Source organism: Pan paniscus, chromosome 2, assembly GCF_029289425.2.
Source record: "Pan paniscus chromosome 2, NHGRI_mPanPan1-v2.0_pri, whole genome shotgun sequence".
NCBI classification, from domain to species: Eukaryota; Metazoa; Chordata; class Mammalia; order Primates; family Hominidae; genus Pan; species Pan paniscus.
Window position 1 is genome coordinate 38,299,770 of NC_085926.1, and position 13,946 is coordinate 38,313,715.

At 45.2% G+C, this 13,946-nt stretch overlaps 1 protein-coding gene across 7 annotated transcripts in view; it reads left to right on the plus strand.

The window, feature by feature from the left end:
* The first annotated feature begins 762 nt into the window (after window positions 1–762).
* The window catches only part of XYLB (xylulokinase), an 81,159-nt gene continuing 67,975 nt past the window's right edge, over window positions 763–13,946 (plus strand). For 3 of the 7 annotated variants that reach the window (XR_001337927.4, XR_608387.4, XM_008951550.4), the window contains exons 1-2: window positions 783–985; window positions 2,603–2,685. Coding sequence is in view for 5 of the 7 variants with exons in the window: in XM_008951550.4 (XP_008949798.1) it covers window positions 929–985; window positions 2,603–2,685 (140 nt within the window). In the remaining 2 variants the exon portion in view is untranslated. Of the gene's footprint in view, window positions 986–2,602; window positions 2,686–9,788; window positions 11,761–13,946 lie in introns of those variants that run through there. The other 4 variants (XM_014344181.4, XM_008951551.4, XM_024928208.5 and 1 more) reach the window with 3 other exon arrangements.

A 13,946-nucleotide genomic window follows, 5' to 3' on the forward strand; every position in this document is an offset into this window, starting at 1 on the left:
TATGTTGGCCCCTTCTTGTTCCAGCAGTGAAGAGGATCCCATGTAGACTCCAAGCAGCTCAAGTTCAGCAAGGGAGACAGACCATTGCAAGTGCATGAAAAGGGCACTGGTGGGCTGGGAAGTTCGTAGGAGGAGCCTCTCACATGCTGGGTTTGGGGAGGAATTCTGGAAAGCAGTCAGTCTTAGGGACGGGAAGGATGTAGCTGGTGGGACAGGCACCCTCAGCTCCATGAATAAAGGGAGTGGGTCTGACTCTGCTTCTCATTCCCCTTTACCATGCCTGGCACACATTAGACCATCAATACCAATTGACTCCAGGAATGAGTGTCTCCCCGTGGGGGCATCAGGAGCGCTGAGTTTAAATACACAGGTGGGATGTGACACACTGGGAACCATTCAGATTTGCTGGATCTGGACAGGGCTTGTCAGGACTCAGTGCTTCCAACCCCAGGGCCCATTTCCCTGTGGCCCCTGAGTCACCACCATGGGTGGACAGCTGCTCCAGTGCCAAGATACAGCCACAGAGGACTGCAGGCCCAGGGCCTCCAGAAGGACAGGCAGGCTCCCTCTGAAAGACAAGCTGGCTTATAGCTGAAACCTCTGGCCCAGGCGTCCTCTAAGGGAAGCCAGGCTGTGTCAGGGCACGGCCCATGAAGACATAAGATGAAGATGGGGAGGACCAGAGGGGGTGCGCTTCGAAGGAAAGCGGGCTGCGTGGGGGCACCGTCGATTGCACAGGACGCGGTCCCGGCTCGCGTAGCCCCGCAGGCGGCGCCAGAGCGCAAGCCCGCCTCGTGACTCCGGTCCACAGTCTGGCCGGGCGGAGCTAGGGGCGGGCCCCTGCGTCTCTGGGCGCTGGAGCGCGGCGACTATCACGCCGCGTGGCGGACGGACGGACTGACGGACGCGCAGCCTTACCCGAAGGGCCATGGCGGAGCACGCCCCTCGCCGCTGCTGCCTGGGCTGGGACTTCAGCACGCAGCAGGTACAGTTGCCTGGCCGCAGGGCCACGGGGCCGCCTCCTCCGCTTCGGTGGGGGTAGGGGGCGGGCTGTCACCCGGACGCGGGAAAACATGGGCCCGGCCGCGGGCGCGCCTACCTCTCGGGCTTCCCGGGGCCCCCGCGCCCCTGCCCTGCGCGCGGCCGTGGGGCGCCGGTGCCCTCGCCCGGAGATGCCCTGCCAATGCCACCCGCTCGCAAGATGCGGCCTCGACCCCGCCTGGACCCAGCTACCCCAGGAAACTGCAGGCGCTCCTCGGCAGGACCCCCGGTGCCCAGAGGGGCCGGAGGACTCGGCGGGTTCCTGCGCTGTTCTGGGCACCCAGTGACGGGGATCCGAAGGAAGTCAGCTACTGTAAGGCAGGGGAACAGACAGGCGGGTAGCCCTGCGCACATGCACAACCAGTGACCTGGAAGCAGATTATAGCCTAAAACCTTTTTTTAAAAATTGAAATGGGCCAGGCCTGGTGGCTCTTGCCTGTAATCCCAGCACTTTGGGAGGCCGAGGCGGGTGGATCGCTTGAGCCCAGGAGTTCGAGACCAGCCTGGGCAATATGGAGAAACCCCGGTCTCTACCAGAAAATACAAAAATTAGCCGGGCATGGTGGCGCACACCTGTAGTCCCAGTTTCTCTGGAGGCTGAAGCGGATCGCTTGAGCCCAGGAGGTGGAGATTGCAGTGAGCTAAGATGGCGTCACCGCTCTCCAGCCTGGGCGACAGAACGGGACCCTGTCCCAAAAAAAAAAAAGTGAAATGCATAGTGTACAAATGGACTTTACCCTGTGACCGCCCTTCGTTGACACCAGCTTGCCTGGTCTGCGCACCCAGGACTGCTGGCCAGAGGAGCAGTGTGCTGCTGCCAACGCCCCGCAGACAGGCAAGCAAATCAAAATTTGCCTTCAAAGAGGGCATGGGGTGACCGGGGGCACCTTTTCCTTTAAAGTACTTGGGAAATATACACAGTTACAGTCAAACCCCTCTTCTCGAATGGGTCAAGGGAGGCAGGCCTCTGGCCGGTCCTTGGGGGGAAAGTCCTGTGGGACTCTGGATGACTCGAGTTGCCTTGCTAGGCCTCAGTTTTCCCATCTGTCCAGGAAAGGAGTTATACTCCCAAGCTTGGAGATTGCTTCAGTGGGACATTAATGTCTCTGGACCACAATCATGGCCTGTGAGAATAGCCCATGGCCTTGCCTGGTCTCAGGCCTCTGCAGACATGGATCCCCAGAGATGCCTCCAAACCTTGCTTCCCATTCCTTCCTCTCTGGCACTTTCTCCCGCCTCCTTGTCAGGTGCACGAACCAACTCATCTGTGAACATCTTCCTCAAGAGGGTCTTGGCTTTGGCTATTTGGGGAACAAAGATTCCTTGAGACATGTGGGTGTTCCTACTTAGCCTCAGTTTCTTCATTTTACTAAATCTTTGAGTGTCACCCCAGATGAGTCCTCTGTTACCACGATTACGGTGAGGCAGCCCTGCCTTCAAGGAGGTCTCTAGGTTGAACTGCTCCTAGGGTGTGGGGCCTCATCTGGTGACGTTAGTACCCCCTGGACCAGTGTAGAAGCTGAGGAAAATTCTACACTTCATTTTTTAAAATGCCTTTCAGGTAAAGGTTGTTGCTGTTGATGCAGAGTTGAATGTCTTCTATGAGGAAAGTGTGCATTTTGACAGAGATCTTCCAGAATTTGGGTATGTACTTGATGTGCATGTGTGTGTGATGGGGGTGTTGGTTTTGGGGTCCTCCCGCAAACTTTTGTATTCGCAGACCGCACTGTTCAGGCTTTGCCAAATACAGGAGTGGTGGTCTCGGCAGACCTTTCAAGCATCTTTTTTTCCTATACCTAGAGTGCCATCTCCCCCATTTCTTCCTAATTCCATTCATCCATTCATGAAGTAAGCATCAGTTGAGACCTACTTTGTGCCAGGTGCTAGGACTTGATGGCGAAACAAAAAGAGAAAGCTCTCCCAGAGCTTCCCACTGAGTAGTGGAGACTGGTATCAAACAAAGAATCTCACAAAAGAGTGTTTCATTATAAACTCTGAGAAGGCCTCTGAAGGAAAGGAACTCACTTCTCCAAGTGCTTATTATAAAGGAATGTGACTCAGACTTGGGAGGGGAAGTCCCAGAGCGTCTCTAGGGAAGTGGTGCTTAAGCTAGAGATCAGAGTGAGTGAAGTTAGCCAAGCGATGGAAGGGAAGTTGGCCAGGTGATGGAAGAGCATTCCAGGCAGAAGGAACAACATGTGCGAGGGCCCTGTGGCAAGAAAGAGCATGGTTCATTCCTTCATGCAATTGAAGAAAGCCAATGATGCTGGGGAGCAGAGAGAGGCGGAGGCTGGTCAGAGCTCCATAGGCCATGGTATAGAGTTTGTCTTTATTCTAAAAGCTATGGTCAACCACTAAGGGCCATAAGGGGTAGGGCTATGGGTGAGGTATGAATGACAGGTTGCATTTTTGTTTTGAAAAGATCTCTCTGGGGGCATTGGGAGAACAGATTCGGAGCATTGCTGGAATGGACGTGGGGAACTATTAAAGAGGTTTTTGCTGGTCATTCGGGTATGAAATGATGGATAGGAGAGAGCTGAGTAGTAAAATGGACAGGTCCTGTTACAAAATTGAATGTGAGATGTAAGGGTGGGATTTCTGGCTGTCCTTCAGAGTGGATGTTGGACTGTGGGAAAGAATGAGTTTTGGAGAGAAAGATCATGAGTTCAGCTTGGGCTGCCATAACAAGGTACCATAGACTGGGTGGGTTAAAGAGCGGAAATTTATATTCTCACACATCTGGCTGTTAGGAGTCTAAAATCAAAGTGCTGGGAAGATTGGTCTCCTCTGGGACCTCTCTCCTTGGCTTGCAGGTGACCACTCTCTTGCTGTGTCTTCACATGGTGGTCACTCGGTGCAGGAGTGCTTGGTGTCTGTGTCATCTGTATCCTAATCTTCTTATAAGGACATGAGTCATACTGGATTAAGGCCCATTCTAATGACTTCATTTTAACTTAATTGCCTTTTTAAAGGCCCTGTCTCCAAATAATCACAATCCAAGGCCCTTGGGGTTAGGATTTCAGCATATGAGTTTTGGGGGCAGAGGGGGCACAATTCAGTCCGTAACACTGTGGACTTGCTGGTTTTGAGGCACCCTCGTGAGGGCCTGGTAAAAGTGTCCTTCCCTGTCTGTTTTAGACACACTTCCTCTTTGAAGCCTTCCCAGCTGGCCCTTTGTGCACCTCTCATTATCCATCACATTGTGTTGCCAACTCTTTGCCCCCAGCTAATGCGGCCCCTTGGAGCCGAGGTTAGAAGCCATCTTGCTTTCTCACATTTTTTATTATTGCAGGCCTTGCATGTTTGCCTTTGGGTAGTTGGTATGTTTCAAGGAATTGGTCTTTTTAACTAAGCCATCAAATGTGTGGCCATAGTGTTGTTCATAATATTCCTTTATCCTCCTTATGACATCTGTGGGACCAGTAATGATGATCTCTTGCTGTTGGTCATTTCTGATATTGGTAATTTGTCTTCTCTCTTTTTTTCTTTGGTTATCCTGGCTAGAGGTTTATCAATTGTATTGATCTTTTCAAAGTTCAACTTTTGGTTTTGTTGATTTTCCCCTGTTGTTTTCTTCAAGTTGTGCTCTAATTTTTATTACTTAGTTTCTTCTGCTTGCTTTAGGTTTAAATTGCTCTTTTTCCCCTAGTTTCCTGAAGTGGAAACTTAGAGGATTGATTTAAGACCTTCTTTTCTAATATATGCATTTAATGCTATAAATTTCTCTGTAAGCACAAATGCTTTTTATGGGATGCCTTAGCAGCATCCCATACATTTTGATAAGTGATAGTTTCATCTTTTTTCGTTCAAAATATTTTTTAGTTCTCTTGAGACTTCTTTGACTCATAGGTTATTTAGAAGAATGTTTTTAGGCTGGGTACAGTGGCTCACACCTGTAATCCCAGCACTTTGGGAGGCTGAAGCAGGCAGAACTCTTAAGGTCCGGAGTTTGAGACCAGCCTGGCCAACATGGTGAAACCCTGTTTCTACTAAAAATACAAAAAAATTAGCTGGACGTGGTGGCAGGCATGGTGACAGGCACCGTGTATGCTGCACGCCTGTAATCCTAGCTACCTGGGAGGCTGAGGCAGGAGAATTGCTTGAACTGTGGAGAGGGAGGTTTCGGTGAGCCAAGATCGCACCACTGCACTCCAGCCTGGACAACAGAGGGAGACCCTGTCTCAAAAAAAAAAAAAAAAAAGGAAGTCTGGAAGTGTGTTGTTTAATCTCCAGATTTTCCAGTTTTCTGTTATTGATTTCTAGTTTAATTTCATTGTGGGCTGAGAACATACCCTATATGACTTCTAGTCTTTCAAAATTTTAAAATTTCCTCTCCCTCACTCTCTCTTCCATTTAATAAGTCAGTCCTCTCCACTGGACATTTAAAAAAAGGTGTCCATAACCAAAATATGGTATTGCTTTTTTCCATTATATTTTCAAGATATTTTAAACCAGATGCCTATAGATTTAGTTCATTCCTTCCCCATCACCTCAATTGCATTGTGGGTTTTCTTTTTACAACTTTATTAAGGTATAACTGATGTACAATACTGTGCATATTTGGAGTATACAGTTAAAAGCTTTAATATCTGTATTCTTTCATGAAACTATCACCAAAATAAGACAATGAGTATTTCCATGTCCTAAAAATTTCCTCCTGCCTCTTTGCAAGCCATGCCTCCTTCCCCATACCCCTACCCACTGGCAACCGCTGATGTGTTTTCTATCACTAGTTTGTATTTTCTAGAATTTTGTATAGATGGAATCATAATTATGTATGCTTTTTTAAAACCTTTAAAATTTCACATCACAGTTTTGAGATTCATCCATGTTGCTACATGTGGCAATAGTTGGTTCCTATTATTGCCGAGTAGTATTTCATTGTATGATGTTGTATGGATGGACTACAATTGGTTTCACCTGATGAGGGATATTGGGGTTGTTTCTCTTTTCTGTTGTTATAAGCAAAGGGCTATGAGAGTCACATACAAGTCTTTTCGTGGACATATGATTTCATTTCTCTTGGAAATGACATACCAGGAGTACAGTGGCTGAGTTATATGCCAGGTATATGTTTAACTTCTTAAGGAATTCTCTTCCAAAGTGGTGATTTTAAGAAAAAATATTTTATATTGTTAACAGGCATTACATTGCACTTAATATGTAACTCAAATGAAAAGTATACAGTGAAAAGTCTTTTTTTTTCTTTTTTTCTTTCTTTTTTTGAGACAGAGTCTGGCTCTGTCACCCAGGCTGGAGTGCAGTGGCGCGATCTCAGCTCACTGCAAGCTCCGCCTCCCGGGTTGTCCCCCATTAGGAAATGGTACATCTACACAATGGAATACTACACATCTATAAAAAAGAACACAGAAGTTTTTATGTATTGACATGTAAACACAGCCACATTACTGTGAAGTGAGTAAAGCAAAGTACAGATCAGTGAGTATAGTATGCTTTCTCTTGTATGAAACGAGGAAAATCAGAATATTCATACCTTCCTATATTTCCATGTGAAAACACTGGAAGGAGCCTGGCACAGTGGCTCAAGCCTGTAATCCTAGCACTTTGGGAGGCTGAAGCGGGTGGATTGCTTGAGTCCAGGAGTTCAAGACCAGCCTAGGCAATATGGTGATACCCTGTCTCTACCACAAAAGTGCAAAAATTAGCCATGTGTGGTGGCGTGCGCCTCTAGTCCCAGCTACACAGGAGGCTGAGGTGGGAGGATCGCTTGAGTCCAGAAGGTGGAGGATACAATGAGCCAAGATCATACCACTGTACTCCAGTTTGAGGGACAGAGCCATACCTTGTCTAAAAAGTAAAAAAAAAAAAAAAAACTAGAAGGATACACAACAAATTAAAGTCATCTGTAGAGAAGGGATGGAGAGGAGAGATGAGCTCACAGGTGGGATTAAGACTTTTCACTGTTATATGGGGTTTCACCATGTTAGCCAGGATGGTCTCGATCTCCCAACCTCATGATCTGCCCGCCTCAGCCTCCCAAAGTGCTGAGATTACAGGCGTGAGCCACCACACCTGGCCAAGTTGTCACTATTATTGCCACACACAGATATTTATGTCATTGAATTTCCCAGTCTCTTTTATTGCTTTTAGATTTTTGAGTCATAGTTTAAAAGGCCTTCCTCACTCCAAAATTATGAAGGAACTCACCTATGTTTTTATCTAGTTCTTGTAAGATTTCAGCTTTCTTACATAAAAATATTTGGAGTTTATCCAGGTACATAGTATGACATTTGTATCCAACTTTAATTTTTCCCAGATGATTCTTCAGTTGTTGTAACACCAACCATGTTTTTATTTAATTTAATTTTTTTATTTGAGACAGGAGCTGGCTGTCACCCAAGCTGGAGTGCAGTGGTGTGATTCAGCTCACTGCGATCTATGCCTCCTGGGCTCAAGCAATCCTCCCTCCTTAGCCTCCCAAGTAGCTGGAACCACAGGTGCGCCCCTACCATGACCAGCTAATTTTTTTGTATTTTTTTTTGTAGAGATGGGGGTCTCACTCTGTTGCCCAGGCTGGTCTCGAACTCCTGGGCTCAAGCAGTCCACCCACCTCTGCCTCCTAAAGTGCTGAGATTACAGGCGTGAACCACCACACCCAGCCTCAACCGGGTTTTTAGAAGTCCATCTTTACCTTTAAGAGGCTGAGGTGGGCGGATTACCTGAGGTCAGGAGTTCAAGACCAGCCTGGCTAACATGGTGAAACCCTGTCTGTACTAAAAATACAAAAATTAGCTGAGCATGATGGTGGGTGCCTGTAGTCTCAGCTACTTGAGAGGCTGAGGCAGGAGAATCACTTGAACCTGGGAGGCAGAGGTTGCAGTGAGCTGAGATTGTGCCACTGCATTCCAGCCTGGGTGACAAAGCGAGACTCCATATCAAAAAAAAAAAGAAGTCCATCTTTACCTCCATGATTTGAGATGTGAGCCTTATCATGTGCTTCTTTCTGTGTTCACTTAGGTCCATTTTTGGGCTTTTGTTTTTGTTCCATGGTTTAGTAGATCTGTTCATAAGCCAGTAACACATTGTTTCAATTATCCCAGCTCTGTAATATATTTGTTTGTTTGTTTATTTACTTTTGAGTTGGAGTCTCGCTCTGTCGCTCAGGCTGGAGTGCAGTGGCACGATCTCGGCTCACTGCAACCTCTGCCTCCTGGATTCAAGTGATTCTTCTGCCTCAGCCTCCTGAGTAATTGGGATTACAGGCGCCCGCCACTGGCTAATTTTTGTATTTTCAGTAGAGACGGGTTTTTGCCATGTTGGCCAGGTTGGTCTCTAACTCCTGACCTCAGGTGATCCGCCTGCCTTGGCCTCCTGAAGTGCTGGGATTATAGGTGTGAGCCATTGCACCCAGCCTGTAATATGTTTTAATATCTAGAATTGTTGGTCCCCTCTGTTTGTTTTTTTTCCAGAGTTTCCATGGCTATTCTTGTTCTTTTTCAATATGTACTTCAGAATCAGCTTTTCAGGTTCCAGAAAGCCAAATTGTTAATTTTTTTTTTTTTTTGACATGGAGTCTAGCTCTGGAGCCCAGGTTGAAGTGCAGTGGTGTGTTCTCTGCTCACTGCAACCTCCACCTCCTGGGTTCAAGCAATTCTCCTGTCTCAGCCTCCCAAGTAGCTGGGACTACAGGCACATACCACTACACTTGGCTAATTTTTGTGTTTTTAGTGGAGACAGGGTTTCACCATAATTGGTGAGGCTGGTCTGGAACTCCTGACCTCAGGTGATCCACCCACCTCGGCCTCCCAAGGTGCTGGGATTACAGGCGTGAGCCACCGCACCCAGCCTGTTGTTAATATTTTTATTGAGATCATATTATCTTTATAAATTAACTTGGCAGAATTGACAACTTTATGAGATTAAGTCTTCCTGTCTAAGCACACGTTATGACTTTCCATTTGTTCAAGTCTTCTTTTGAATACTTCACATGTGTTTTAATATGTTTAACATACGGCTTTTGCTCACTTTGGTAGATTGCAAAAATGACCACAATACTCCACCCATCCCTGTACCCACACCCTTTGCAATGTGACTGCAATTCCTCCCATCAAGGAGTCGTTTCCCTACCTGTTGATTTGCTTTATCCAATAGAACAGGGGAAGTGGCATTGTGCCAGTTCTAAGCCTAAGCCTCAAGCAGCCTTATGTGCTTCTGCTGTCATTCTTGGAACTCTGCCTAGCCACCAAATGAACAAGCTCAGGCTATACTGCTGGAGAGTTGGACATATGTGGCCTAGTTGCTCCAACTTCTTCACCTAAGAGCCAGCCAGCCCCTAGCTACTGTTAGCTACCTATGAAGCAGAGCCTTCTAGCTACTGTTAACTGACTGCAGATGTATGAGTGAGCCCAGCTGAGCCCCATCCAATGATAGCAAGTAGAATTGTGAGCTTAATGGTTTTGAGCCACTAAGTTTTGAAGTGGTTTGTGACAATGCAGAAATTACCCAATGTAGATAATTATTTTTAAGTTTATTTCTAACTTTTTTATCCTTTTACTACTGTAAGTGGGGAAGGGAGGTTTCTAGCAGAAACTTATCAGCTGTCTTCCAAACTCATTTCCCTTTCTTCCTAGGCACTCTCCTGCCTTCCTTGTAGTTATGTTCAGCCATGTGACTGAGTTCTAGCCAGTGGAATATAAGAAAATGTGATCAGGCCTCTAAAAGACCTAGTCCATCAAAACCTCCTTCTCTGACTTTTCTCCCATTTTCTGGCTGATGTGGGTGTCCAGAGCAACCTTGGAAGCACATGTGGAACATGATAGAGCCACCATCAACCTGGTTCCTGAATGACTGCATGGAGCAGAACTCCCCACTCCCCACTCATGTTCCTAACCACCTACCGATTGTGCTTTACATGAGGAGAAAGAAACTTCAGCTGTATCAAGCCATAGAAATGTGTTTTTCCTTAACTAATATAATTTTTTCCCTCATATCCTTTTTTTAAAGAAAATACTGGGGCCAGGTGTGGTCGCTCACGCCTGTAATCCCAGCACTTTGGGATTACAGAGGCGGGCACATCACGAGGTCAGGAGATCGAGACCATCCTGGCTAATGCAGTGAAACCCCGTCTCTACTAAAAATACAAAAATTTAGCCAGGCTTGGTGCCGGGCGCCTGTAGTCCCAGCTACTCGGGAGGCTGAGGCAGGAGAATGGCGTGAACCTGGGAGGCGGAGTTTGTAGTGAGCCGAGATAATGCCACTGCACTCCAGCCTGGGTGACAGAGCAAGACTCTGTCTCAGAAAAAAAAAAAGAAAGAGAAAATACTGTTTCTATTGAAATGTAATTCACATACCATAAAATTCACCTTTTAAAATGTACAATTTGATGGTTTTAGTATATTCAAAGAACAATATCACTATCACCACTGTGTAATCTTAGAACATTTTCACCACCTGGAAAGGAAACCCTATATTAATTAGCATCCACTGTATAGTCCCCCTCCTGCCAGTAGTGGCAACCACAGTCAACTCTCTATCTCTGGATTTGCTGATTCTGGACATTTTGTAGACATGAATATATATAATATGTGACAGCCTTCTTTTACTTAGCATAATGTTTTCTTTTTAAAAAATTTTCATAGCTTTTTGTTTATTTCAAATACCAACTTGAACCAGATACTTGGCATAATGTTTTCAAAGTTCATCCATGTCGTAGCGTGTCAGTACTTCATTCCTTTTTGTGGTTCAGTAATATTCCATTGCATTGATATATCAGAGTTTGTTTTTCCATTCAACTTTTAGACATTTGAGTTGTTCTGCTTTTTTGCCATTGTGAGTTATTCTGCTGTGAACATCCACATATGTTACGGATTGAATTGTGGCCCCCCAGAATTCATATGTTGTAAGCCTACCCTCATCATGACAGTATATTTGGAGGTGAGGCCTTTAGGTAGATAATTAAGATTAAATGAGGTTGTAAGGGTGGGGCTCTAATTTGATAGGACCGGTTTCCTTATAAGAAGGAGAGACACCAGTGCTATCCCACTTCATGCGCAGATGCACAGAGGAAAGGCCTTGTGAGAAGGTGGCTGTCTGCAAGCTGGAAAGAGAGCCCTAACCAGAAACTGAATTTGCTGGCACCTTAATTGTGGACTTCTAGCCTCCGGAACTGTGAGAAAATCTAGTTTATGGTATTTTATTATAGCAACCTGAGCAAACTACTACAATGTATACGTTTTTGTGTGGACATATATTTTCATTTCTATTGGGTATATTACCTAAAAGTGGAATTGCGGGGTCACATGGTAACTCTATGTTCAACATTTCGAAGAATTGCCAAACTGTTTTCCAAAGTGGCTGTACCATTTTCCATTCCCACCAGTGGTAGATGGTGCCTTTAGTTTCTCTACATCCTTTTTTTTTTTTTGGAGATGGAGTCTCGCTCTGTCACCCAGGCTGGAGTGCAGTGGCGTGATCTCGGCTCACTGCAAGCTCCACCTCCCGGGTTCATGCCATTCTCCTGTCTCAGCCTCCCTAGTAGCTGGAACTACAGGCGCCCGCCACCACGCCTGGCTAATTTTTTGTATTTTTAGTAGAGACGGGGTTTCACCATGTTAGCCAGGATGGTCTCGATCTCCTGACCTTGTGATCTGCCCGCCTCGGCCTCCCAAAGTGCTGGGATTACAGGCGTGAGCCACCGCACCCGGCCTACATCCTTGCTTAACATTTATTATTGACTGTCTTTTTAATTACAGACGGCAGCCATCCTAGTGGATGTGAAATGCAATCTCACTGTGCTTTTGATTTGCATTTATCTAATGATAATGATGTTGAGTATCTTTGCCATTTGTGTATCTTCTTTAGAGAAATGTCTATTAAGATCTTTTGCCCTTTTTTAAAAAAAACTGTGTTATTTCTCTTTTATTATTGAGTTGTAAAAGTTTTTTTTAATGTATATTCTGGATACAAGTCCCTTGTTAGATATGCGATCTCAAAATTTTTGTCCCATTCTGTGGGTTGTCTTTTCACTTTCTTGATGATCCTTTGAAGCAATGTTTTTAATTTTGATAAAGTCTAATCTTCCTACTTTTTTCCTTTTGCTATTTGTGCTTTGGTGCAGTATTGGTTAGGTTTTGGTATCAATTTTATATTTACTTCACTAAAATAATTGGAAAAATTTTCCTTCTTTTCAGGTGCTCTAGAACAATTTAAATAGTATTAGAAATATTTGCTATTTAAAGGTTTGGTATAATTTTTCTGTCAAACCATTTGGGCCTGGTGCTTTTGGGGCATGGGGTGGCTCTGGTCTTCCTTCTTAGCTGGAAATGCCAGTTTTGTTTTGTGTGTGTGTGTGTGTGTGTGTGTGTGTGTGTGTGTGTGTTTGAGACAGAGCCTTGCTCTGTTGTGCCCAGGCTGGAGTGCAGTGGCAAGATCTCAGCTCATTGCATCCTCCGCCTCCTGGGTTCAAGCAATTCTCCCACCTTAGTTTCCCAAGTAGCTGGGATTACAGGTGCCCTCCACCATGCCTGGCTAATTTTTGTATTTTTGTAGAGATGGGGTTTCACCATATTGGCCAGGTTGGTCTTGAACTCCCGACTTCAGGTGATCTGCCTGCCTTGGCCTCCCAAAGCACTGGGATTATAGGTGTGAGCCACCATGCCCAGCCGAAATGCCAGTTTTAAGTTGTTAAATACATGGCAGAATGTCTGGTTACAGTTTTTATCTGTTTTGTGAAGGCAACATTTTTTGGTGAGCTTTTATTGTCTGTAGTAAAATTTTGTTGCTCTCTTCCTCTTTTTCCCTAGTAGTATCTTTTTAAAAAATCCATATTATTGAGTATAATTTATGTACAAAAAATGCCATCCATTAAAAATGTATAATTAAAGGTACTTTGCCAGATATAGACCTATAGCTGTGAAACTACCACTGCAATCAAGATACAGAATGTTTATATCACCCCCCAAAAGATTGCTTTTTTCCCCGCTTACCGAGACAAGCTCGGTTGTGGAGACTCCAACACACCGGCACTAGAGGAATGAAGACAAAGACCCAGAAATAAAGTGCAGTGTGGGAATCGGCTAAAAGCCTTTAGAGCTGAGAGCCACAAACAGAGTTTTGCCCACATATTTATTGACAGTAAGCCTGTGATAAACATTGTTTCTAAAGATTATAGATTAGCTGGAAGCATTCCTTATGGGAAACAAAGCATTCTTTTCAAGAAGCAGAGAAACAGGCTGTGGCTGATTATCTGCAGCAGGAACATGTCCGTAAGGCACAGATCGCTTATGCCATTGTTTGTGGTTTAGGAATGCCTTGAGTGGTTTTCCGCCCTGGGTGGGCCAGGTGTTCCTTGCCCTCATTCCGGTAAACCAGCAACCTCCAGTGTGAGTGTCATAGCCATCGGGAACATGTCACATTGCTGCAGAAATCCTGTTTATGGCCAGTTTCTTTAAGGCCTGTTTATGACAGGCTTAGGGCCTGTTCCCAGCACCCACTAGACTTAGACAACCACTGATCTCCTTTTCTCAGTATAGATGAATTTGCGTCTTCTAGTCTGTTCTTATATAAGTTATAATTGTGTACATATGAATAGTTCATATTTTTTCTTGCTCTGTAGTATGATAGCACAAATATACACCACGATTTATCTGTTCACTTGTTTAGGGACACTGGGTTGACTCCAGTTAATTATTACAAATAAGTCTGCTATGAATATTTGTGTACAAATCTTTCTATGGGCTTAGACTTTCATTTCTCTTGGCTGGATACTTAGGAATTGAATGGCTAGATCACATGGTTATCTAATAGCATCTTGGTGTGGATTCTGAGCCTGGTTTTCTCTTTCCTAACACATAGTTAAAAGGGTTGGATTTTATCAGATCAGCTCTTTGCACTAGAGTCTTCTAGGGGTGAGGTGGGTGGGGAGAGGGTTCCAGTCAAACTTCCAA